The sequence below is a fragment of the Gorilla gorilla genome, chromosome 8 (genome assembly GCF_029281585.2).
Source record: "Gorilla gorilla gorilla isolate KB3781 chromosome 8, NHGRI_mGorGor1-v2.1_pri, whole genome shotgun sequence".
Classification (NCBI taxonomy): Eukaryota; Metazoa; Chordata; class Mammalia; order Primates; family Hominidae; genus Gorilla; species Gorilla gorilla.
This window is the reverse complement of record NC_073232.2, coordinates 8,655,220-8,679,391: the sequence shown is the minus strand read 5'-3', so window position 1 is coordinate 8,679,391 and position 24,172 is coordinate 8,655,220. Positions and strand designations below refer to the sequence as shown.

General features: G+C 56.4%; 1 protein-coding gene across 36 annotated transcripts in view; it reads left to right on the top strand.

Moving 5' to 3' along the window:
- Nucleotides 1-20,323, top strand: part of LOC129525065 (rho guanine nucleotide exchange factor 7-like) — a 241,280-nt gene extending 220,957 nt beyond the window's left edge. For 29 of the 36 annotated variants that reach the window (XM_063709806.1, XM_063709804.1, XM_063709817.1 and 26 more), the window contains 6 exons: nt 10,326-10,464; nt 10,692-10,749; nt 10,843-11,075; nt 11,853-12,043; nt 14,111-14,168; nt 14,289-20,323. In XM_063709806.1, coding sequence (XP_063565876.1) covers nt 18,005-18,913 — 909 coding nt within the window. In that variant the 5' untranslated portion in view covers nt 10,326-10,464; nt 10,692-10,749; nt 10,843-11,075; ... (1 more) ...; nt 14,111-14,168; nt 14,289-18,004 and the 3' untranslated portion in view covers nt 18,914-20,323. Of the gene's footprint in view, nt 1-10,325; nt 10,465-10,691; nt 10,750-10,842; nt 11,076-11,852; nt 12,048-13,683; nt 13,884-14,110; nt 14,169-14,288 lie in introns of all 36 variants that reach the window. The other 7 variants (XR_010135130.1, XR_010135133.1, XR_010135129.1 and 4 more) reach the window with 7 other exon arrangements.
- The last annotated feature ends 3,849 nt before the right edge of the window (nt 20,324-24,172 follow it).

The following is a 24,172-nucleotide window of genomic DNA, read 5'->3' as shown; positions in this document are numbered from 1 at the left end:
CCTAGGGTTTGTGTTGTTTTATGGTCAGGGCCCAGGGTTAGGGTTGTTTTAGGGTCAGGGCCAAGGGTTAGGGTTGTTATTGGGTCTAGTCCAGGGCCCAGGGTTAGGGTTGTTTTAGGTTCAGAGCCCAGGGTTAGGGTTTTAGGCTCAGGTCCAGGGCCCAGGGTTAGGGTTTTAGGCTCAGGGCCAGAGCCCAGGTTTAGGGTTGTTTTAGGGTCAGGGCCAGGGCCCAGTGTTAGGGTTGTTTTAGGGTCATTGCCAGGTCCCAGGGTTAGGGTTGTTTTAGGGTTAGGGCCAGGGCCCAGGATTATGGTTGTTTTTGGGTCAGGGCCCAGGGTTAGGGTTGTTTTAGGGTCAGGGCCCAGGTTTATGATTCTTTTAGGGCTAGGGTCCAGGGTTAGGGTTTTAGGCTCAGGGCCAGGGCCCAGGGTTAGGGTTTTAGGCTCAGGGCCAGGGCCCAGCGTTGGGGTTTCAGGCTCAGGGCCAGTGTCCAAGGTTAGGGTTTTCGGCTCAGGGCCAGGGCCCAGGGTTAGGGTTTTAGGCCCAGGGACAGGGCCCAGGGTTAGGGTTTTAGGCTCAGGGCCAGGGCCCAGGGTTAGGGTTTAGGTGTCAGAGCCCAGGGTTAGGGGTTTAGGGTCAGGGCCCAGGTTTAGGGTTTTAGGGTCAGGGCCCAGGGTTAGGGTTTTAGGGTCAGGGCCAGGGCCCAGGGTAAGGGTTTTAGGGTCAGGGCCCAGGGCCCAGGGTTAGGGTTTTTGGGTCAGGGCCCAGGGCCCAGGATTAGGGTTTTAGTGTCAAGGCCCAGGGCCCAGGGTTAGGGTTTTAGGGTCAGGGCCCAGGGCCCAGGGTTAGGGTTTTAGGGTCAGGGCGCAGGGTTAGGGTTTTAGTGTCAGGGCACAGGGTCCAGGGCTAGGGTTTTAGGGCCAGGGCCCGGGGCCCAGGGTTAGGGTTGTTTTAGGGTCAGGGCCAGGGCCCAAAGTTAGGGTTGTTTTAAGGTGACGGCCTAGGGTTTGGGTTGTTTTATGGTCAGGGCCCAGGGTTAGGGTTGTTTTAGGGTCAGGGCCAAGGGTTAGGGTTGTTATTGGGTCTAGGACAGGGCCCAGGGTTGGCGTTGTTTTAGGGTCAGGGCCAGGGCCCAGGGTTAGGGTTGTTTTAGGGTCAGAGCCAGTGCCCAAATTTAGGGTTGTTTTAGGTTCAGAGCCCAGGGTTAGGGTTTTAGGCTCAGGTCCAGGGCCCAGGGTTAGGGTTTTAGGCTCAGGGCCAGAGCCCAGGTTTAGGGTTGTTTTAGGGTCAGGGCCAGGGCCCAGTGTTAGGGTTGTTTTAGGGTCATGGCCAGGTCCCAGGGTTAGGGTTGTTTTAGGGTTAGGGCCAGGGCCCAGGATTATGGTTGTTTTTGGGTCAGGGCCCAGGGTTAGGGTTGTTTTAGGGTCAGGGCCCAGGTTTATGATTCTTTTAGGGCTAGGGTCCAGGGTTAGGGTTTTAGGCTCAGGGCCAGGGCCCAGGGTTAGGGTTTTAGGCTCAGGGCCAGGGCCCAGCGTTGGGGTTTCAGGCTCAGGGCCAGAGTCCAAGGTTAGGGTTTTCGGCTCAGGGCCAGGGCCCAGGGTTAGGGTTTTAGGCCCAGGGACAGGGCCCAGGGTTAGGGTTTTAGGCTCAGGGCCAGGGCCCAGGGTTAGGGTTTTAGGCTCAGGGCCAGGGCCCAGGGTTAGGGTTTAAGTGTCAGAGCCCAGGGTTAGGGATTTAGGGTCAGGGCCCAGGTTTAGGGTTTTAGGGTCAGGGCCCAGGGTTAGGGTTTTAGGGTCAGGGCCCAGGGTTAGGGTTTTAGGGTCAGGGCCAGGGCCCAGGGTTAGGGTTTTAGGGTCAAGGCCAGGGCCCAGGGTTAGGGTTTTAGGGTCAGGGCCAGGGCCCAGGATTAGGGTTTTAGGGTCAGGGCCTAGGGCCCATGGTTAGGGTTTTAGGGTCAGGGACCAGGGCCCAGGGTTAGGGTTTTAGGGTCAGGGCCCAGGGCCAAGGGTTAGGGTTTTAGGGTCAGGGCCCAGGGCCCTGGGTTCGGGTTGTTTTAGTGTTAGGGCCCAGGTTTGGGGTTGTTTTAGGGTCAGGGCCCAGGGTTAGGGTTGTTTTAGGGTCAGGGCCCACGGTTAGGGTTTTAGGATCAGGGCCAGGGCCCAGGGTTAGCGTATTAGGCTCAGGGCCAGGGCCCAGGGTTAGGGTTTTAGGCTCAGGGCCAGGGCCCAGGGTTAGCGTTGTTTTAGGGTCAGGGCCAGGGCCCAAAGTTAGGGTTGTTTTAGGATCAGGGCCTAGGGATAGGGTTTTAGGCTCGGGTCCAGGCACCTGGGTTAGGGTTTTAGGCTCTGGGCCAGGGCCCAGGTTTAGGGTTGTTTTAGGGCCTGGGCCCGGGGCCCGGGGCTAGGGCTTTAGGGCCTGGGCCCGGGGCCCGGGGTTAGGGCTTTAGGGCCTGGGCCCGGGGCCCGGGGTTAGGGCTTTAGGGCCAGGGCCCGTGGTCCGGGATTAGGGCTTTAGGGCCAGGGCCCGGGGTCCGGGGTTAGGGCTTTAGGGTCAGGGCCCGGGGCCCGGGGTTAGGGCTTTAGGGCCAGGGCCCGGGGCCCGGGGCTAGGGCTTTAGGGCCAGGGCCCGTGGTCCGGGGCTAGGGCTTTAGGGCCTGGGCCCGGGGCCCGGGGTTAGGGCTTTAGGGCCTGGGCCCGGGGCCCGGGGTTAGGGCTTTAGGGCCAGGGCCCGTGGTCCGGGGTTAGGGCTTTAGGGCCAGGGCCCGGGGTCCGGGGTTAGGGCTTTAGGGCCAGGGCCCGGGGCCCGGGGTTAGGGCTTTAGGGCCAGGGCCCGGGGCCCGGGGTTAGGGCTTTAGGGCCAGGGCCCGTGGTCCGGGGTTAGGGCTTTAGGGCCAGGGCCCGGGGTCCGGGGTTAGGGCTTTAGGGTCAGGGCCCGGGGCCCGGGGTTAGGGCTTTAGGACCAGGGCCCGGGGCCCAGGGTTAGGGTTGTTTTAGGGTCAGGGCCAGGGCCCAAATTTAGGGTTGTTTTAGGGTCACGGCCCAGGGTTTTGGTTGTTTTAGGGTCAGGGCCCAGGGTTAGGGTTGTTTTAGGGTCAGGGCCCAGGGTTAGGGTTGTTATAGGGTCAGGGCCAGGGACCAGGGTTAGCGTTGTTTTAGGGTCAGGGCCAGGGCCCAGAGTTAGGGTTGTTTTAGGGTCAGGGCCAGGGCTCTAAGTTAGGGTTGTTTTAGATTCAGGGCCCAGGGTTAGGGTTTTAGGCTCAGGTCCACGGCCCAGGGTTAGGGTTTTAGGCTCAGGGCCAGGGCCCAGGTTTAGGGTTGTTTTAGGGTCATGGCCAGGGCCAGGATTATGGTTGTTTTAGGGTCTGGTCCCAGGGTTAGGGTTGTTTTAGGTCAGGGCCCAGTGTTAGGTTCTTTTAGAGCTAGGGTCCAGGGTTAGGGTTTTAGGCTCAGGGCCAGGGCCCAGGGTTAGGGTTTTAGGGTCAGGGCCCAGGGTTAGGGATTTAGGGTCAGGGCCCAGGTTTAGGGCTTTAGGGTCAGGGCCCAGGGTTAGGGTTTTAGGCTCAGGGCCAGGGCCCAGGATTAGGGTTTTAGGGTCAGGGCCAGGGCCCAGGTTTAGGGCTTTAGGGTCAGGGCCCAGGGTTAGGGTTTTAGGCTCAGGGCCAGGGCCCAGGATTAGGGTTTTAGGGTCAGGGCCAGGGCCCAGGGTAAGGGTTTTAGGGTCAGGGCCCAGGGCCCAGGGTTAGGGTTTTTGGGTCAGGGCCCAGGGCCCAGGGTTAGGGTTTTAGTGTCAGGGCCCAGGGCCCAGGGTTAGGGTTTTTGGGTCAGGGCCCAGGGCCCAGGGTTAGGGTTTTAGTGTCAGGGCGCAGGGTTAGGGTTTTAGTGTCAGGGCACAGGGTCCAGGGCTAGGGTTTTAGGGTCAGGGCCCAGGGCCCAGGGTTAGGGTTTTAGGGTCAGGGCCCAGGGCCCAGGGTTAGGGTTTTAGGGTCAGGGCCCAGGGCCCAGGTTTAGGGTTTTAGGGTCAGGGACCAGGGCCCAGGGTTAGGGTTGTTTTTGTGTTAGGGCCCAGGGTTGGGGTTGTTTTAGCGTCAGGGCCCAGGGTAAGGTTTGTTTTAGGGTAACGGCCCACAGTTAGGGTTTTAGGATCAGGGCCAGGGTCCAGGGTTAGGGTTTTAGGCTCAGGGCCAGGGCCCAGGGTTAGGGTTTTAGGCTCAGGGCCAGGGCCCAGGGTTTGGGTTGTTTTAGCATCAGGGCCAGGGCCCAGGTTTAGGGATGCTTTAGGGTCAGGGTCAGGGTCCAGGGTTAGGGGTGTTTTATGCTCAGGGCCAGGGCCCAGGGTTAGGGTTGTTTTAGGGTCAGGGCCCAGGGTTAGGGTTGTTTTAGGGTCAGGGCCCAGGGTTAGGGTTGTTTTAGGGTAAGGGCCCAGGGTTAGGGTTGTAATAGGGTCAGGGCCCAGGTTTAGGGTTGATTTAGGGTCAGGACCCAGGGTTAGGGTTGATATAGGGTCAGGGCCCGCGGTTAGGGTTTTATTGTCAAGGCCAGGGCCCAGGGTTAGGGTTTTAGAGTAAGGGCCAGGGCCCAGGGTTAGGGTTTTAGGGTCAGGGCCCGGGACCCGGGGTTAGGGCTTTCAGACCAGGGCCCGGGGCCCGGGGTTAGGGCTTTAGGGCCAGGGCCCGGGGCCCGGGGTTAGGGCTTTCGGGCCAGGGCCCGGGGCCCGGGGGTAGGGCTTTCGGGCCAGGGCCCGGGGCCCGGGGTTAGGGCTTTAGGGCCAGGGCCCGGGGCCCGGGGTTAGGGCTTTAGGGCCAGTGCCCGGGGCCCGGGGTTAGGGCTTTAGGGCCAGGGCCCGGGGCCCGGGGTTAGGGCTTTAGGGTCAGGCCCCGGGGCCCGGGGTTAGGGCTTTAGGACCAGGGCCCGGGGCCCGGGGTTAGGGCTTTAGGGTCAGGGCCCGGGGCCCGGGGTTAGGGTTGTTTTAGGGTCAGGGCCAGGGTCCAAAGTTAGGGTTGTTTTAAGGTGACGGCCTAGGGTTTGGGTTGTTTTATGGTCAGGGCCCAGGGTTAGGGTTGTTTTAGGGTCAGGGCCCAGGGTTAGGGTTGTTTTAGGGTCAGGGCCCAGGGCCCAAATTTAGGGTTGTTTTAGGTTCAGAGCCCAGGGTTAGGGTTTTAGGCTCAGGTCCAGGGCCCAGGGTTAGGGTTTTAGGCTCAGGGCCAGAGCCCAGGTTTAGGGTTGTTTTAGGGTCAGGGCCAGGGCCCAGGGTTAGGGTTGTTTTAGGGTCATGGCCAGGTCCCAGGGTTAGGGTTGTTTTAGGGTTAGGGCCAGGGCCCAGGATTATGGTTGTTTTAGGGTCAGGGCCCAGGGTTAGGGTTGTTTTAGGGTCAGGGCCCAGGTTTATGATTCTTTTAGGGCTAGGGTCCAGGGTTAGGGTTTTAGGCTCAGGGCCAGGGCCCAGGGTTAGGGTTTTAGGCTCAAGGCCAAGGCCCAGGGTTAGGGTTTTAGGCTCAGGGCCAGGGCCCAGGGTTAGGGTTTTAGGGTCAGGGCCCAGGGTTAGGGATTTAGGGTCAGGGCCCAGGTTTAGGGTTTTAGGGTCAGGGCCCAGGTTTAGGGTTTTAGGCTCAGGGCCAGGGCCCAGAATTAGGGTTTTAGGGTCAGGGCCAGGGCCCAGGGTTAGGGTTTTAGGGTCGGGGCCAAGGCCCAGGGTAAGGGTTTTAGGGTCAGGGCGCAGGGCCCAGGGTTAGGGTTTTTGGGTCAGGGCCCAGGGCCCAGGGTTAGGGTTTTAGTGTCAGGGCCCAGGGTCCAGGGTTAGGGTTTTTGGGTCAGGGCCTAGGGCCCAGGGTTAGGGTTTTAGGGTCAGGGCCCAGGGCCCAGGGTTAGGGTTTTAGTGTCAGGGCGCAGTGTTAGGGTTTTAGTGTCAGGGCGCAGGGTCCAGGGCTAGGGTTTTAGGGTCAGGGCCCAGGGCCCAGGGTTAGGGTTTTAGGGTCAGGGCCCAGGGCCCAGGGTTAGGGTTGTTTTAGGGTCAGGGCCAGGGCCCAAAGTTAGGGTTGTTTTAAGGTGACGGCCTAGGGTTTGGGTTTTTTTATGGTCAGGGCCCAGGGTTAGGGTTGTTTTAGGGTCAGGGCCCAGGGTTGGCGTTGTTTTAGGGTCAGGGCCAGGGCCCAGGGTTAGGGTTGTTTTAGGGTCATGGCCAGGGCCCAAATTTAGGGTTGTTTTAGGTTCAGAGCCCAGGGTTAGGGTTTTAGGCTCAGGTCCAGGGCCCAGGGTTAGGGTTTTAGGCTCCGGGCCAGAGCCCAGGTTTAGGGTTGTTTTAGGGTCATGGCCAGGTCCCAGGGTTAGGGTTGTTTTAGGGTTAGGGCCAGGGCCCAGGATTATGGTTGTTTTAGGGTCAGGGCCCAGGGTTAGGGTTGTTTTAGGGTCAGGGCCCAGGTTTATGATTCTTTTAGGGCTAGGGTCCAGGGTTAGGGTTTTAGGCTCAGGGCCAGGGCCCAGGGTTAGGGTTTTAGGCTCAGGGCCAGGGCCCAGCGTTGGGGTTTCAGGCTCAGGGCCAGAGTCCAAGGTTAGGGTTTTCGGCTCAGGGCCAGGGCCCAGGGTTAAGGTTTTAGGGTCAGGGCCCAGGGCCCAGGGTTAGGTTTGTTTTAGGGTCAGGGCCCAGGGTTAGGGTTTTAGTGTCAGAGACCAGGGCCCAGGGTTAGGGTTTTAGGGTCAGGGCCAGGGCCCAGGGTTAGGGTTTTAGGGTCAGGGCTCAGGGTTAGTTTTGTTTTGGGGTCAGGGCCCAGGGTTAGGGTTGTTTTAGGGTCAGGGCCCACGGTTAGGTTTGTTTTAGGGTCAGGGCCCAGGGTTAGTGTTGTTTTAGGGTCAGGGCCCAGGGTTAGGGTTGTTTTAGGGTCAGGGCACAGGGTTAGGGTTGTTTGAGGGTCTGAGTCCAGTGTTAGGGTTGTTTCAGGGTCAGGGCCCAGGGTTAGGTTTGTTTCAGGGTCAGGGCACAGGGTTAGGGTTGTTTGAGGGTCTGGGTCCAGTGTTAGGGTTGTTTCAGGGTCAGGGCCCAGGATTAGGGTTGTTTTAGGGTCAGGGCCAGGGCCCAGGGTTAGGGTTGTTTTAGGGTCATGGCCAGGTCCCACGGTTAGGGTTGTTTTAGGGTCATGGCCAGGGCCAGGATTATGGTTGTTTTAGGGTCTGGTCCCAGGATTAGGGTTGTTTTAGGGTCAGGGCCCAGTGTTAGGTTCTTTTAGGGCTAGGGTCCAGGGTTAGGGTTTTAGGCTCAGGGCCAGGGCCCAGGGTTAGGGTTTTAGGCTCAGGGCCAGGGCCCAGGGTTGGGGTTTCAGGCTCAGGGCCAGAGCCCAAGGTTAGGGTTTTCGGCTCAGGGCCAGGGCCAGGGTTAGGGTTTTAGGCTCAAGGCCAAGGGCCAGGGTTAGGGTTTTAGGCTCAGGGCCAGGGCCCAGGGTTAGGGATTTAGGGTCAGGGCCCAGGGTTAGGGCTTTAGGGTCAGGGCCCAGGTTTAGGGTTTTAGGGTCAGGGCCCAGGGTTAGGGTTTTAGGCTCAGGGCCAGGGCCCTGCGTTAGGGTTTTAGGCTCAGGGCCAGGGCCCAGCGTTAGGGTTTTTGGCTCAGGGTCAGGGCCCAGGGTTAAGGTTTTAGGGTCAGGGCCAGGGCCCAGGGTTAGGGTTTTAGGCTCAGGGCCAGGGCACAGGGTTAGGGTTTTAGGCTCAGGGCCATGGCCTAGGGTTAGGGTTTAAGGCTCAGGGCTAGGGCACAGGGTTAGGGTTTTAGGCTCAGGGCCACGGCCTAGGGTTAGGGTTTAAGGCTCAGGGCCAGGGCGCAGTGTTAGGGTTTTAAGGTCAGGGCCAGGGGCCAGGGTTAGGGTTTTACACTCAGTTCCAGGGCCCCGGGTTAGGGTTGTAGGCTCAGGGCCAGGGCCCAGGGTTAGGGTTTTAGGCTCAGGGCCAGGGCCCAGGTTTAGCATTTTAGGGTCAGGGCCCAGGGTTAGGGGTGTTTTAGGGTCAGGGCCCAGGGTTAGGGTTGTTTTAGGGTCAGGGCCCACGGTTAGGGTTTTATGATCAGGGCCAGGGCCCAGTCTTAGGGTTTTAGGGTAAGGGCCAGGGTCCAGGGTTTTGGTTTTAGACTCAGGGCCAGGGCCCAGGGTTAGCGTTTTAGGGTCAGGGCCCAGGGTTAGGGTTGTTTTAGGGTCACGGCCCTGGGTTAGGTTTGTTTTAGGGTCGGGGCCCAGGGTTAGGGTTGTTTTAGGGTCAGGGCCAGGGCCCAGGGTTAGGGTTGTTTTAGGGTCAGGGCCAGGGCCCAGGGTTAGGGTTGTTTTAGGGTCAGGGCCAGGGCCCAGGGTTAGGGTTGTTTTAGGTTGAGGGCCAGGGCCCAGGGGTAGGGTTGTTTTAGCTTGAGGGCCAGGTTCCAGGGTTAGGGTTGTTTTAGGGTCAGGGCCCCGGGTTAGGGATTTAGGCTCAGGGCCAGGGTCCAGGGTTAGGGTTTTAGGGTCAGGGCCCAGGGCCCAGTGTTAGGGTTTTAGTGTCAGGGCCCAGGGCCCAGTGTTAGGGTTTTAGGGTCAGGGCCCAGGACCCAGGGTTAGGGTTTTAGGGTCAGGGCCCTGGGCCCAGGGTTAGGGTTTTAGAGTCAGGGCCCAGGGCCCAGGGTTAGGGTTTTAGGGTCAGGGCCCAGGGTTAGGTTTGTTTTAGGGTCACTGCCCAGGGTTAGGGTTTTAGGGTCAGGGCCCAGGGCCCAGGGTTAGGGTTTTAGGGTCAGGGCCCAGGGCCCAGGGTTAGGGTTTTAGGGTCAGGGCCCAGGGTTAGTTTTGTTTTGGGATCAGGGCCCAGGGTTAGGGTTGTTTTAGGGTCAGCGCCCACGGTTAGGTTTGTTTTATGGTCAGGGCCCAGGGTTAGGGTTGTTTTAGGGTCAGGGCCCAGGGTTAGGGTTGTTTTAGGGTCAGGGCACAGGGTTAGGGTTGTTTGAGGGTCTGGGCCCAGTGTTAGGGTTGTTTCAGGGTCACGGCCCAGGGTTAGGTTTGTTTCAGGGTCAGTGCCCAGGGTTAGGGTTGTTTCAGGGTCAGGGCCCAGGGTTAGGGTTGTTTCAGGGTCAGGGCCCAGGGTTTGGGTTGTTTCAGGGTCAGGGCCCAGGGTTAGGGTTGTTTCAGGGTCAGGGCCCAGGGTTAGGGTTGATTCAGGGTCAGTGCCCAGGGTTAGGGTTGTTTCAGTGTCAGGGCCCGGGGTTAGGCTTGTTTTAGGGTCGGGGCCCGGGGTTAGGGTTGTTTTAGGGTCGGGGCCCAGGGTTAGGGCTGTTTTAGTGTCAGCGGCCAAGGTTAGGGTTGTTTTAGGGTCAGGGCCCAGGGTTAGGGTTGTTTTAGGGTCAGGGCCCAGGGTTAGGGTTGTTTTAGGGTCAGGGCCCAGGGTTAGTGTCGTTTTAGGGTGAGGTCCCAGGGTTAGGGTTGTTTTAGGGTCAGGGCCCAGGGTTAGGGTTGTTTTAGTGTTAGGGCCCAGGGTTGGGGTTGTTTTAGGGTCAGGGCCCAGGGTTGGGGTTGTTTTAGGGTCAGCGGCCACGGTTAGGGTTTTAGGATCAGGGCCAGGGCCCAGGGTTAGCGTTTTAGGGTAAGGGCCATGGCCCAGGGTTAGGATTTTAGGCTCAGGGCTAGGGCCCAATGTTAGGGTTTTAGGCTCAGGGCCATTGCCCAGGGTTAGGGTTTTAGGCTCAGGGCCAGGGCCCAGGGTTAGGGTTTTAGGCTCACGGCCAGGGCTCAGGGTTTGGGTTTTAGGGTCAGGGCCAGGGCCCAGGGTTAGGGTTTTAGGCTCAGGGCCAGGGCCGAGGGTTATGGTTTCAGGCTCATGGCCAGGGCCCTGGGTTAGGGTTTTAGGGTCAGGGCCAGGGCCCAGGGTTAAGGTTTTAGGCTCAGGGCCAGGGCCCAGGGTTAGGGTTTTAGGATCAATGCCAGGGCCCAGGGTTAGGGTTTTAGGCTCAGGGCTAGGGCCCATGGTTAGGGTTTTAGGGTTAGGGCCGGTGCCCAGGGTTTGGCTTTTAGGGTCATGGCCTGGGCCCGGGTTTGTGTTTTATGGTCAGGGCCAGGGCCCAGGGTTAGGGTTTTAGGGTCAGGGCCAGGGCCCAGGTTTAGGGTTTTAGGGGCAGGGCCTGGGCCCATGGTTAGGGTTTTAGGGGCAGGGCCCATGGTTAGGGTTTTAGGGTCAGGGCCCAGGGTTAGGGTTTTAGGGTCAGGACCCAGGGTTAGGGTTTTAGTGTCATGGCCCAGGGTTAGGGTTTTAGGGTCAGGGCCCAGGGTTAGGGTGATTTCCAGGGAGTGACCTCACGACTCAAGCTACCACTTATTGTTGATTGTGATGAAATGGCAGGTGAGGCACACGCCTTGGGAGCTAAGTGGTTGCTGCCCTTGACTACTATGAAGACTGGTGTGGGAAGGGTCGCTTTGGATGCACTTGAGCAGGGGTCCCCAACCCCTGAGCCATGGAGCCGTAAGGAGCCACACAGCAGGTGAGTGGTGTCGAGTGAGGGAGTGAGGGAAGCTTCGTCTGTATTTACAGCCACTCCCCTTTGCTCACATTCCCGCCTGAGCTCCACCTTCTCAGATGAGCAGCAGCATTAGATTCTCATAGGAGAACGCACCCTGTTGTGAACCGTGCATGTGAGGGATCTAGGTTGCGCTGTCCTTATGAGAATCTAATACCTATTGATCTGTCACTTTCTCCCATCACGCTCAGGTGGGACCATCCAGTTTCAGGAAGACGAGCTTGACACGCCCACTGATTCTACATTATGGTGAGTTCTATAATTATTTTATTATATATTCCAGTGTAATAATGGAAATGAAGTGCCTAATAAACGTAAATGTGCTTAAATCTTTTGGCCCAGCTCCTACCTCCCGGCAGCCTCGCCAGGCCCAGAACTCTCTCCAGTCAGCCTCTACAGACCAAGCTCATGACTCACAATGGCCTATTGAGGCCCATACCCTACCTCACGGCAGTCTCCGCAGATGAGCCTACTGCCTCACAACAGCCTCCACAGGCACAGCTCCATCGTTACAATGGCCTCTTTAGACCCAGCTCCTGCCTCCCAGCCTTCTCTCCAGGCCCTGAACTTTCTCCGTAAGTTGAGGTAGCTGGGACTGTAGGTATACATGACGATACTTGGCTAATCTTTAAATTGTTTTGCAGACATGGGGTCTCACTTTGTTGGCCAGGCTGGTGTCAAACTAATGGCCTCAAGTGACCCTTCCACCCCTGCCTCCCATCCTCGAGGTATGTGCCACCACAAGGGGCACTTGTTCAATTTTCTAAAGAAAAAATTTCTAAAGTAAGGCTGTGGGATGATGGCAGGAAGATAAAAGAAAAACAGAAGAATAAGTTAAAACGACTTATTCACACATATTCTTTTGACAGCAAGAAGAACTTTTAGTATATACATTCCTTACAAACAAACAAACGGCAGATAAACAATGTTGTATAGGAACTTCAACACACACTGTACAATATTCCCACTTTGCTGACATAAGTTATGGAAATTTCGTGGTTTCCTTGAGTGTCGCTACCAGTATCTTGCTTCTCTGATGATTTTTATCAACTTCCTCATCTGTTAACTTCTCTCCAAGGTATGTCATGTCACGACATACTGCCGCTGCACGAACACGGCCAGTGTCTTCCTATTAAACATGTAGAATGCTTTCCTAATTTCTCTTTTTACTCTCTGTCTTTGTGTTCTGCATTTTCCTTACTTTTATTGTCAGAAACTCCAGAAAGTCAATCGTACTAATTTATCACGATTTGCTTTATTAATTTATACTTTGCTTATATGGAATTTTGCCCAACAGACCTCATTACAATTTCTAACCTGTTTTATTTTGTTTTTTTTTTTTTCTGAGACAGGGTCTCCCTCTGTTGTCCGAGGCTGGAGGGTAGTAGTGCTATCGCAGCTGACTGCAGCCTCAACCTTCCAGGCTGAAGCGATCCTCCCATCTCAACCTCCCACGTGGCTGAGACTACAGGTGCTTGCCACTATGCCCAACTAATATTTGGTATTTTCGTATACGTGGATTCCAGAGGGGTAACAGCGAAACGTGAGTAAGCATGGATTTTGGTATATGCAGAGATGGGGGGCTGGAACTAATTCTGTATACTGAGGGACGGCAACTGTTTATGTTTTTACAATTACGCTGTAGGATACATACTGTTGCATAGCCTTGAAAATAATAATTTTTAATTGAGCGGAATAATAATAATAATATTGCTAAAAGTAGCAGCTGGCCAGGTGTGGTGGCTCACACTGGTAATCGCAACACTTTGGGAGGCTGAGGCAGGAGGATGGCTTGAGGCCAAGAGTTTGCGATAGGCCTTGGAAACAAAGGGGGAGTCACCATCCCTACAGAAAAATACATGAATTAGCCTAGTGTGGTGGCACGTTCCTGTAGTCCCAGCTACTTGGGAGGCTGAGGTGGGAGGATCACTCGAGCCCAGGGAGGCTGAGACTGCAGTGAGTCATGATCAGGCCTCTGCACTGCAGCCTGGGTGACAGAGTGAGACCCTGTCTCAAAACAACAAATATGTAGCAGCTAACATCAACTGACCTTTTATACCAGGTGCCTATTGATACCATAGTTTAATTTCTTAGAACTGTTTCTTATTTCACTTACCAACTCTGTCTTCAGTTACTCCCAGATTTTTACTGTGTGTGTACAGATGACCTTTTGTTTAGATTGAATTGTCTCCCCAGAAGTAAGATTACTGTGAGTCATGGTGAATGGACATTCTCATTACCCTTGATGTAAATTGACAGGGTTTTGGGTGCCTCCCAGCTATACTCTTAGCACTTTGGGAGGCTAAGAGAGGAGGATTGCTTGAGGCCAAGAGTTGGAGGAGGCAGTATGGCAGTATGGTGAGACCCTGTCTCCATTATTTTAAAAAATTGACAGGCTTTACCTGGGAAGGCTTATACACAATGTAAACACCCCTCATAGTATAAGAAAGTGCCCATTTCACTGCACCTTTGCCAGCACAGGGTATTATAATTTAGTAAGTCATTTTTTGTTTTATTATTTCAAATAGACAAAAGACCTCATGTTACTTTACTTGTCACATTTCAACATCTTTCCTCAGCTTATTGGCTCTATTTCTTTTCTGTCTGTAAACGGTTTTTGTTGTTTTGTTCTTTGAGACAGGGTCTTGCTCTGTCACCAGGCTGGACTGTAGTGGCATAATCATGCCTCGCTGCAGCCTTGACCTCCCAGGCTCAAACTTCAGCATTCCGAGTAGCTGGGACTACAAGTGTGCACCACCACTCCCAGCTAACTTTTTTCTTTTTTTTGGATAGAGACAGGGTCTCACTGTGTTGTCCAGACCGGTCTCCAGCTCCTGGCCTTAAGCAATCCTCGTGCATTAGCTTCTCAAATTGCTGGAATTTCGGGCATGAGCCACCATGCCTGGCCTGGGCTAGTCCTGTATTCTCTAGAGTTCTCTTTACTTTGTGCTAGCCAATCTCTCATTATGCTGTTCACCTGTTATAATGAATAATTCTCCGTATTAAATTTTAACACTTTAAACTTTTCAGTGGTTTATGCTTCCTGATTGCACTCTGACTAATATGTTAGGAAGGGTCCCAGGAGATAAACCCACACAGATGGGATTTGGGCATAGGTTTGGTTTCCCAGGGGGCAGTGCTGAGCTCTTTGCCAGTGGGAAATGGGATGCTGGTGATTTCCAGGAAGTGACCTCACAGTGACTCAAGCTACCACTTACTGTTGATTGTGACGAAATGCCAGCTGAGGCACATGCCTTGGGAGCTAAGTGGTTGCTGCCCTTGACCACTATGAAGACTGGTGTGGGAAGGGTCGCTTTGGATGCACTTGAGCAGGGGTCCGCAACCCCTGAGCCATGGAGCCGTAGGGAGCCACACAGCAGGAGGTGAGTGGTGTCGAGTGAGGGAGTGAGGGAAGCTTCATCTGTATTTACAGCCACTCCGCTTTGCTCACATTCCCGCTTGAGCTCCACCTTCTCAGATGAGCAGCAGCATTAGATTCTCATAGGAGAACGCACCCTGTTGTGAACCATGCATGTGAGGGATCTAGGTTGCGCTGTTCTTATGAGTATCTAATACCTATTGATCTGTCACTTTCTCCCATCACGCTCAGGTGGGACCATCCAGTTTCAGGAAAACAAGCTTAACACGCCCACTGATTCTACATTATGGTGAGTTGTATAATTATTTTATTATATATTGGATATATAATACGTATATCTATATTTATATATATGTTATAATGGAAATAAAGTGCCTAATAAATGTAAATGTGCTTAAATCTTTTTAAGCAGATTCTTCAGGCCCAGCATCTGCCTCACTGTGGACCCCCCAAGCCAAGCTCCCAACCTTTCAGCAGCTTCTACACACCCAGCTCCCGCCTGCCAGTGGCCTTTTCAGGCCCATGGGGCTCATTCCTCACAACAGCCTTTCCAGTCCCAGTTTTTCCCTTCCGGCGGCCTCTCCGGGCTGAGAACCTCCTCAAGTCGGCCTCTCCAGACCCACTTGCACCCTCCAGGCGTCCTCTCCGGGCCAAGCTCCTCTTCCTGGCTGCGTCTCCAGGCCCGACTCCTGCCTCTCAACAACCTCTTTGGACTCAGTGCCTACCCATCTCCTGGCGTCCTTGGTCGGACCACAGCTTCCTCAAGCCAAGCTCCCCAGGCCCAGGTCAGGCCTCACGGTGCCCCCTCCACGATGAGCTCATGCCCTCCAATGGCACCTGCAGGCCCCAAATGGTCTCCGGTCGGTGGGCTCCTCCACGCCAAGCTTGGGCCTCCCGGTGACCTCTGCAGGCCCAAGTTGTCCTGAAGTCAGCATCTCCTGGCCGTGCCTCCCAGCAAGTAAGCAAGCTCTTTTGGCTCAACTCCTGCCCAGCTCCCAACCGCCTTTGTAGGTCCCGAACTTTCTCCAGCCAAGTTCTTTGGGCCTCATTCCTGCAGCCCGGTGGCCTGTACGGGCCCAGCAATGGTTGGAGAATGGCCTCTGCAGGTCCCGCTCTTGCCTCCCAGGGGCCTCTCCAGACCCAGCTCTCGCCCCCACGGCGGCCACCCGGGGCCAAGTCCCTGCCTGCCTCCCAGCAGCCCGCATGCGGCCCAGCTCCTCCCTCACGGTGGCCTGTTGATGCCCATGCCTCTGGTACCCTGCCCAGAGGCATGAGCCCCTGCCACACACTGGCTCCTCCCACGCTGAGAGAGGTCAGCGTGAGCCGTTGCCTCACACGGGCCCCTCCCACGCTGAGAGAGGTCAGCGTGAGCCCCTTGCCTCACACCGGCCCCTCCCACGCTGAGAGAGGTCGGCGTGAGCCCTTGACTCACACCGGACCCTCCCACGGTGAGAGAGGTCAGCATCAGCCCCTTGCCTCACACCGGCCCCTCCCACGCTGAGAGAGGTCGGCGTGAGCCCCTTGCCTCACACCGGCCCCTCCCACGCTGAGAGAGGTCGGCGTGAGCCCCTTGCCTCACACCGGCCCCTCCCACGCTGAGAGAGGTCGGCGTGAGCCCTTGCCTCACACCGGCCCCTCCCACGCTGAGAGAGGTCAACATGAGCCCCTTGCCTCACACCGGCCCCTCCCACGCTGAGAGAGGTCAACATGAGCCCCTTGCCTCACACCGGCCCCTCCCACGCTGAGAGAGGTCGGCCTGAGCCCTTGCCTCACACCGGCCCCTCCCACGCTGACAGAGGTCAGCCTGAGCCCCTTACCTCACACCGGCCCCTCCCACTGTGAGAGAGGTCAGCGTGAGCCCTTGCCTCACACCGGCCCCTCCCACGCTGACAGAGGTCAGCCTGAGCCCCTTACCTCACACCGGCCCCTCCCACTGTGAGAGAGGTCAGCGTGAGCCCTTGCCTCACACCGGCCCCTCCCACGCTGAGAGAGGTCAACATGAGCCCCTTGCCTCACACCGGCCCCTCCCACGCTGAGAGAGGTCGGCGTGAGCCCTTGCCTCACACCGGCCCCTCCCACGCTGAGAGAGGTCGGCGTCAGCCCCTTGCCTCACACCGGCCCCTCCCACGCTGAGAGAGGTCGGCGTGAGCCCTTGCCTCACACCGGCCCCTCCCACGCTGAGAGGTCGGCGTGAGCCCCTTGCCTCACACCGGCCCCTCCCACTGTGAGAGAGGTCAGCGTCAGCCCCTTGCCTCACACCGGCCCCTCCCACGCTGAGAGAGGTCAGTGTGAGCCCTTGCCTCACACCGGCCCCTCCCACGCTGAGAGAGGTTGGCATGAGCCCCTTGCCTCACACCGGCCCCTCCCACTGTGAGAGAGGTCAGCGTGAGCCCTTGCCTCACACCGGCCCCTCCCACGCTGAGAGAGGTCAGCGTCAGCCCCTTGCCTCACACCGGCCCCTCCCACGCTGAGAGAGGTCAGTGTGAGCCCTTGCCTCACACCGGCCCCTCCCACGCTGAGAGAGGTTGGCATGAGCCCCTTGCCTCACACCGGCCCCTCCCACTGTGAGAGAGGTCAGCGTGAGCCCTTGCCTCACACCGGCCCCTCCCACGCTGAGAGAGGTCAGCGTCAGCCCCTTGCCTCACACCGGCCCCTCCCACGCTGAGAGAGGTCAGTGTGAGCCCTTGCCTCACACCGGCCCCTCCCACGCTGAGAGAGGTTGGCATGAGCCCCTTGCCTCACACCGGCCCCTCCCACTGTGAGAGAGGTCAGCGTGAGCCCTTGCCTCACACCGGCCCCTCCCACGGTGAGAGAGGTCGGCGTCAGCCCCTTGCCTCACACCGGCCCCTCCCACGCTGAGAGAGGTCGGCATGAGCCCTTGCCTCACACCGGCCCCTCCCACGCTGAGAGAGGTCAGCGTGACCCCCTGCCTCAACAGGCCACCGTGAGGGAGGAGCAGGGTCACACGCGGGCTGCTGTGAGGCAGGCAGCGACTTGGGCCTGGGAGGTCGTGGTGGGGCGAGAGCTGGGCTTGGAGACTCCCCTGGGAGGCAACAGTGGGGCCTACAGACTCTGTTCTCCAGCCAGAGCTGGGACTGTTCAGGTACTGGGAGGTGGGATGTGGGTCTGAAGAGCTTGGTTGCAGAAACTTCGGGGTGTACAAACGCAGGTGGGAGCTGAGCCAAAAAAGCTTGTTTGCTGGGAGGCGGGAGATGCAACCAGGAGAAACAGCTGTGCCTGCAGAGGCCGCCATGTGGGAGGCGGAGGCCGGGCCTCCTCAAATCGGCCTCTCCAGACCCACTTGCAGCCTCCCGGCATCCTCTCTGGGCCCAGCTCTTCCTCCCGGCTGCGTCTCCAGGCCTGACTCTGGCCTCCCAACAACGTCTTTGGACTCAGCTCCTGCCCAGCTCCCAGCAGGCCCAAGTCGTCGTCAAGTCGGCCTGGAATTGGGCCCGGAAGAGCAGCAAGTCGGCCTCCCCGGGCCCAGCTCCGTCCTCTCGGCGGCCTCTCCAGGTGCAAAACTTCCTCGAGTCAGCCTCTCCAGGCCCAGCTCCTCCTGCCTCCCAGTGGCCTCTTTCAGCCCAGACCAGCTCATGGCTCTTGGCGGCCTTCCCAGGCCCCGCTTTTGACTTTTGGTGGCCTCTTCAGGCCCAGAACTTGACCTCCAGTGGGCCTTTGCAGGCCCGGCCTCCTGCCTTTCGAAGGCCTGCACGGGCCTGGACTCACAGCGGACTCACAGCGGACTCTCCATGCCCAGCTAGCTCTCGCCTCATTGCGGCCTCCCGAGTCCAAAGCTCCTGCCTCTCGGCCGCTTCGGCAGGCCCAGCTCCCGCCTGCCAGTGGCCTCTTTAGGCCCAGCTCATTCCTCACAACGGCCTTCCCAGGCCCCGTTTTTCCCTTCCGGCAGCCTCTTGGCCTCTAATTTGTTTATCTTTTGTGTATAAATCCCAAAATATTGAATTTTGGAATATTTCCACCATTATGTAAATATTTTGGTAGGTGATTTATTTGGGGTGAGTTTCTGCACCAAGCCCGAATTTTTTATTTTATTTTCCTTATTATTTGGTGTTAAACAGGTTTAATGACGGTCACGGCAACTGTTTGACACAATGAAAAATATCGCCCATGATCAACGTGTTCTGTTCTGGGGAAGGGGGCAAAGGCAGGGTGAATCACTTTCTTAAAAAGTATAGCTCAAGTTGGGAGTGCAGAGGGAATGGGGAGAAAACCCTCCCGCTGCCTGTGTCGAAGTGCAGGAGCCCCCACCCCCATACTCACCTGAGTCCAGCCCCTCTGGAGAAAGAAGGGGTGCATGAACTCCCCCTAGTCCACAGGCACCTCCCTGTGGCCCAAGGCCCTCTTCACACTCCATCTTGTAGACCCTACAGGAGCTATTTTCTGAAAATAGCTTTCGGAAGGGTTGCACCAGAGCCTGAGCAGGGTGAGGTGGGGTCAGGCAGGGCTGGGAGTCAGGGCAGGGGCAGCAGCAGTGGACCCGCTATGCACACATCTTCTTCTCCAAGGTTTGTGTGCAGAACCTCCTGCCCATGCTGCCCCAGCAGCTTCAGTTGGCACCTGCCCCAGTCCAGCCTCTGGGACCCATGCAGCAGCTCCCAGCGGCCCTGCACCCACCACCAGCATCCGTTTCACCTGCAGTTGAAGATCCGTGAGGTGCCCAGAATATCATGTAGTCATCAGTCCCACGGAGCAGCCCGCGAGGCTGAGGCTCCTCCCACTGGACCGCCCCCCATCTGGCACCACTGCTGCCCCTGCCCCTACTCTCAGCCTCACGTGACTCTCGGGCAGAGGCAGTGGTGGGGCAGCCAGGGCAGCGTCAAGAGTCTGAGCCAGGTGAGGTGCGGTCAGGACCCCCACAGGGCTGGGAGTCAGGGCAGGGGCAGAACAAACCTTGGAGGGGAAGATGTGTGCATAGTGGGCCTGGAGGGCGGCTGTGGCCTAGTGGATGGGAAGAAGCAGTGGGCCTGGAAGAGCTGCATGATCAGGGCCGGCACTGGTCCAGGGTGCGTGCAGTGAAGAGGACAGCGCCTTCTCGGTCTCCGGTTCCCTGAGCCTGTCCTCGGGAGTCTGCCCCTACCTGAGAGGCCCTCCTGCCCGGCACCCACCTGTGGAAGCCCAGTCCATTCTTCAAAGCTGTAATCACTAGAGTGCCGTGGGTTGCAAGTGACAGATAACCAACTCAGAGTGGCTTAAACAATGAGGACAGCTGAGGTCCTGCTGCACCAGGGTGCACCAATGCAGCAGCCCCTCAGCACTGTTAGGGTGATGGTTCTCTCCATCTTTGCTTGTGGCTGTGCGCTTTTCCTTGTAGAGCAAAATCAAGTCCCGTTTCCTATTCCTAAGGGTGTCTGGGTGAGGAAGGTTCAGGTGCAAACCAAGGTCAGAATGACGCTGTCAGTCTCCATCAGCCAAGCAGGACCCTCAGGTCCAAGGTGGCTGCTGCAGGTCCAGGCATCACATGTAACAATAAGGTCCTTGGCTGGGTAAGGAATTGGGTCTCGTGTCTCAGTTTAAGAGTGAGGAAACCTCTCCCAGAAGTCCCCAGGAGACCTGTCCTTTTGTCTCGTTGGCCAGAATTGGATCACTTGCCCGTGTTAAACCTGCCCTGTGTGGTTCACCCAGGACCGGGTCAGGACTGATGCCTGTGCAGGTCTGGAGCAAGGACAAGGCGTTGAGTCCACCACAAAGGTTCTCCGTGTTAGGGGGCATATTCCAGCCCCCATGGGCTGTGGTGCCCCTTCCTTTGAGCCCAGAACCTCTTTGGCCCCAGTCATGTTCTACCTGGACCTGTGATATTTGTAATGCACTCGATGTTACGGCACCAACTATGTGGCAGGCTCTGTGTTAGGCACAGAGATACAAGAATGCTGAGAGGCAACCTCTGACCTGAGGGTGTTCATCAAAACCAAGACAAACAGGCGACCCCACAGCGAGGGACAGGGAGGCAAGAACCCAGATGGAAAGCTCTGGCTGGTGGAGGTCACTCACAGAGAGGGCTCAGCCCTAAGACTGGGAGGAGGGAGGAGGTGGGCTGACGGAAAAGAGGAAAGGGAGGTGCTCTTGGCAGAGGGACAGCTGTGTACACAGGTCCTGAAGTGTCAGAAACTCAGCCCAGTGTAGGCAAAACAATAGAGCCAAGTGGCTCAAAGAAGGGGAAGAGACCTATGAGGAGGCCAAAGTGGTCATATCACACAAGGTCTTGAATGCCACACCAAGGAGGCTGAACTGAGTCCAGGAGTTGATGGAGAACCTTTCAACAATTTAAAGCAGATGAATGAAGATGTTTATAAAAATCTTAACACTTGTCTCTAAGCTCCTGGGAAGCAGGGATGATGGCTCGTTTCTCTCTGTCCCCCCTGCAGTGCCGGCCTGGCTGAATGGCTGTTTCCCCAACTATAAAATGCTTTCAACACAAGCTTGATGATTTTCTATGGTCCTTGCCACAGCTGTTTTGTTTTGTTTTTTAAACTATTTGAGAGCCTGACATTTTTCTTTAAAAAAAAAAAAAAAAATCAGGGCAGATTTCCTATTCCTAAGGGTGTCAGGAAAGTCCAGGCGCAAACCAAGGTTATGATGATGCTGTCAGGTCTCCATCAGCCAAGCAGGGGGTGTTCGGCCTTAGAGGAGCCAACAGGCGCTTGAGCTTGATTTTCTCTGAATTAGCCCCATTAAAGCTCTGTAATTATCGACAAGCGGGTGACAACTCTCAAAGGCCCATTAGTGACCAACCCTCATGATTTTTCCAAAGATGTAAACTTCCGTGGGGTCATGTGATTGGAGCGCCCCAGGGGCAGGGCACTGTGGCTCACAGAGAAGCACCTTCTCCTGCCCTTAGGGCCCTCCTCACGCCCAGCACAAGCCCAAGGTGCTTTTCCAACTCGGAGGGCTCTCCAGGGCAGCGGCTGAGCCCCCACTCTCCTTCCCCTAGAGCAACTCTGCTTTTCTCTCTTTTTGTTTCTTAGTTGCATCCTCCTAAGATTTCAGCTAAACAAAATGGCCAAAAAAAAGCTTTTTGGACCAGGGCAGAGTGGCCCGTGTGTGCCTGTAATCCCAGCACTTTGGGAGGTGAAGGCGGGAGGATTGCTTGAGCCCGGGAGTTCAAGACCAGCCTGAGCAACGTAGTGAGACCTACCCCCCCGCCCCCACCCCCACACACACCACTGTCTCTTTTTTTGTAAATATATTTTTTAAATTAGCCAGGCATGGTGGTGGGCACCTGTAGTCCCAGCTACTTGGGAGGCTGAGGTGAGAGGATCGTTTGAGCCTGGGAGGCTGAACTGTGATCGCACCACTGTACTCCAGCCTGGGTAACAGAACAAGACCCTGTCTCAAAAAAAAAAAACTTCTTGGGAGCCAGTAGGCTTTAAGGGAGAAACTATCAGGATGGAAGTGAAGAGGCCTAGATTCTGTGCCTGGGTCTGCTGGGCCACGCTGAGCAGCTCACCTCCCCTCTCTGAGCCTCATTTCTCTAAAGGGAAATGAAGAGTTTGGGCCATGTGCTCCGTAAGAGAGCTTCACCAGCCTCTCAAAATTGTGACTGAGCTTCTATTTATGAACTATCACTTCTTACAGACCTTCCAGTGGAGTTCAAAGAAATTCATCAGTCCCTTCCTGGTGACACACTGGGTGTGCTGTTCCTTCCCAGGAGGTGGTGACAGGTGTCAGTTTTCCCCCCAGGCAGTTGGAGAAGATCGCTGCCCTCCTTGGACAGGGGTTTCTGTAGAGCCAGTGCAGGGGCTCCTCCCCTGCAGGAGCTGGGTGTCCCAGGGGGAGCAGGCAGCCGCTCTGTCTTCTGGCTGTCCTTCTCTGGGGTTGGGAAACAGGCAGAAATGAGAATGTGCATTTTTACGCTTGGGTGTCACACCAGATCCCAGCTCCTGGGAGCACCTGGAGGGCAAGTTGGTTTGAATGGACCAGCCATGTGTGTCTGCATCTGCTGTTTGTGGGTCTCTCAGGTGTGGCCAAGGCATGGTCCCTGTGCTCAGGGGGCTCATTCGCTGGGGGAACAAACCCCAGGTAGGCCTGACCTGAACAGCAGATCCATTTACTCTCATGTAAAGCCAACAGCTTCAGAGAATAACAGATTGGTGCATCTTGGGCTGTGGCTGTGTTCATTGCTGCAGGAGCAGTGGGATATACCTCCCTTCCTGCAGCCTCACCTGCCTGGTGTGGAGATGGCAGCTAGCATGCAGGCAGCTGAAGGCCAGCTACAGCCATTGCTGCTGCACACATACCCTGCTCAGGAGAACGTGCCTCAGGCTTCACTCAAGACCTAGTATTTATTTATTTTTTTGAGACAGGATCTCGCTCTGTCGCCCAGGTTGGATACAGTGGCACAGTCACACTCACTGTAGCTTCAACTTCCTGGGCTCAAGCGGTCCTCCCACCTCAGCCTCCCGAGTAGCTGGGACCACAGGCATGCGCCACCATTCCTGGCTATTTTTGTATTTTTTGTAGAAATGGGTGTTTCCATGTTGGCCAGGCCGGTCTTGAAATCCTGGGCTCAAGTGATCCACCCGCCTCAGCCTCCCAAAGTGCTGGGATTATAGGCGTGAGCCACCACACCCGGCCATTTTTGTAGTTTTTGTTGCCATGTTGGCCAGGCTGGTCTCAAACTCCTGAGCTCAAGTGATCCATCCACTTCGGCCTCCCAAACTGCTGGGATGACAGGCATGAGCACCACACCAGCCACTCAAGGCCTTTTGTCTCTTAGTTTGCACACAGTTCCAACAAGTATCATCACCTGGTCTCATGGGAGAAACAATTATTGAATAGGTGAGAGCTGTCTGCGCCAACACAGACAAGTAATCTAATAGGAGTTTCAGGCTGATGTCAAAGGAAGAGGCAGAAACATGAAGAAAACCGAAAAGAGGGCCACCCGGGACCCTCTGGTGCAGGGGTTGCTTCGTGTCCCCTTTTGCCTCTGGACCATGACCGTGACATACGGAAGAGTCATCATGGCCATAGCAATGACTCAGGTTATTCAGAAAAGTTTAAGTGATTATTTGTATGTTCTGTTCCCAAAGGCAGGGAGGGAAATGAGCCAATTGAGGACAGTTTCATTCCAGAATGGGTCTTAGAGAAGCCAGTACTGTTAGCTAGAAAATCCACCATAGGGATCTGCTCCTTCTATAATGATCTACTGAGCACCTCCTACACCCCAGGCACACTGTGCTGTGAGGTGGATACTACCGTTGTCTCCATTTTACAGATGAGCAAACTGAGGCATAAAGACGTTAGATAAGCTGGCCACACAGCAGGGAAGTGCACGCTGGGATTTGAACCGAGGAGACTGATGTCAGAGGGCAGGTCTTGCACCCCACACTGCTGCAAAGACAGAGACATGTGCCTGATCCGTGTTAGAAGGGGATGATCTACACAAATGCCACTCCCATCACCAGCTCAGAATAAAGGACACTCCACACTCGTGGCCTTTCATTAGCCAATTTCCCTGCAGACCCAAGAAACTTTGTTATGCCTGGGCCCAGCACTCGCCCAGAGATCTGCAAACTTGTTCTATAAAGAAGGGCTGGATAGTAAATATTTTCAGCTGTGCAGGCCATAGGGTCTGCTTCTGAAGTAGGAAAGCAGCCGCAGACGAGATGTACATGATGGGCCTGGTCAGGTGTGGCCGTAATTGGATCTAGATCCATGTTGGGAGCCTAGCTCAGAGCCTGAAGAGCACAGTCTTTCAAGTTTGGCCTTCCCTTATCCCAGGATCACACCAGCCACTAAGCCTGCACCTGCTGGTTGGCCTGTGGTTGGAATCGTCACCTCCCCCAGCCCCTCTTTGCCATTGGCCAACTCCTACTCATCCCTCATGGCTCAGGTGAAGCATCACCTCCTCCAGGAAGCCTTCCCTGGTGGTCCCAATTCACATGGGCTCCCCATGGCTCCCGGCTCACCAGACTCTACTGCGGCAAATTATTTCCATTTGTTCCTCCCCTTAGGCTGTGCTTTCCTTGGGGTAGGGACTCTGCCTCACAGATGTCCATCCCCTAGAGTCTGGCATGTTGTAAACACTTGGTAAATAATGAAGGAATGTGACACCAGTTGACCAGCCCTGCAGCCTGGGAGCAGGCTCTGGGCTTCTGAAGCCATCTGTGAATGTGCATCTTGCTGACTGCGGACTGCCCCCAAGCTCTGCCCCCCACCATCATCTCCAAGCTCTGCCCCCACCATCACCTCGGCCTTCATGCTGGGAGCCGCTTCTGCATGGAAAGCCACAGCTGCTATGAGTGATTGCCCCCGGGGAGGGAGGCAGCTGCACCCAAT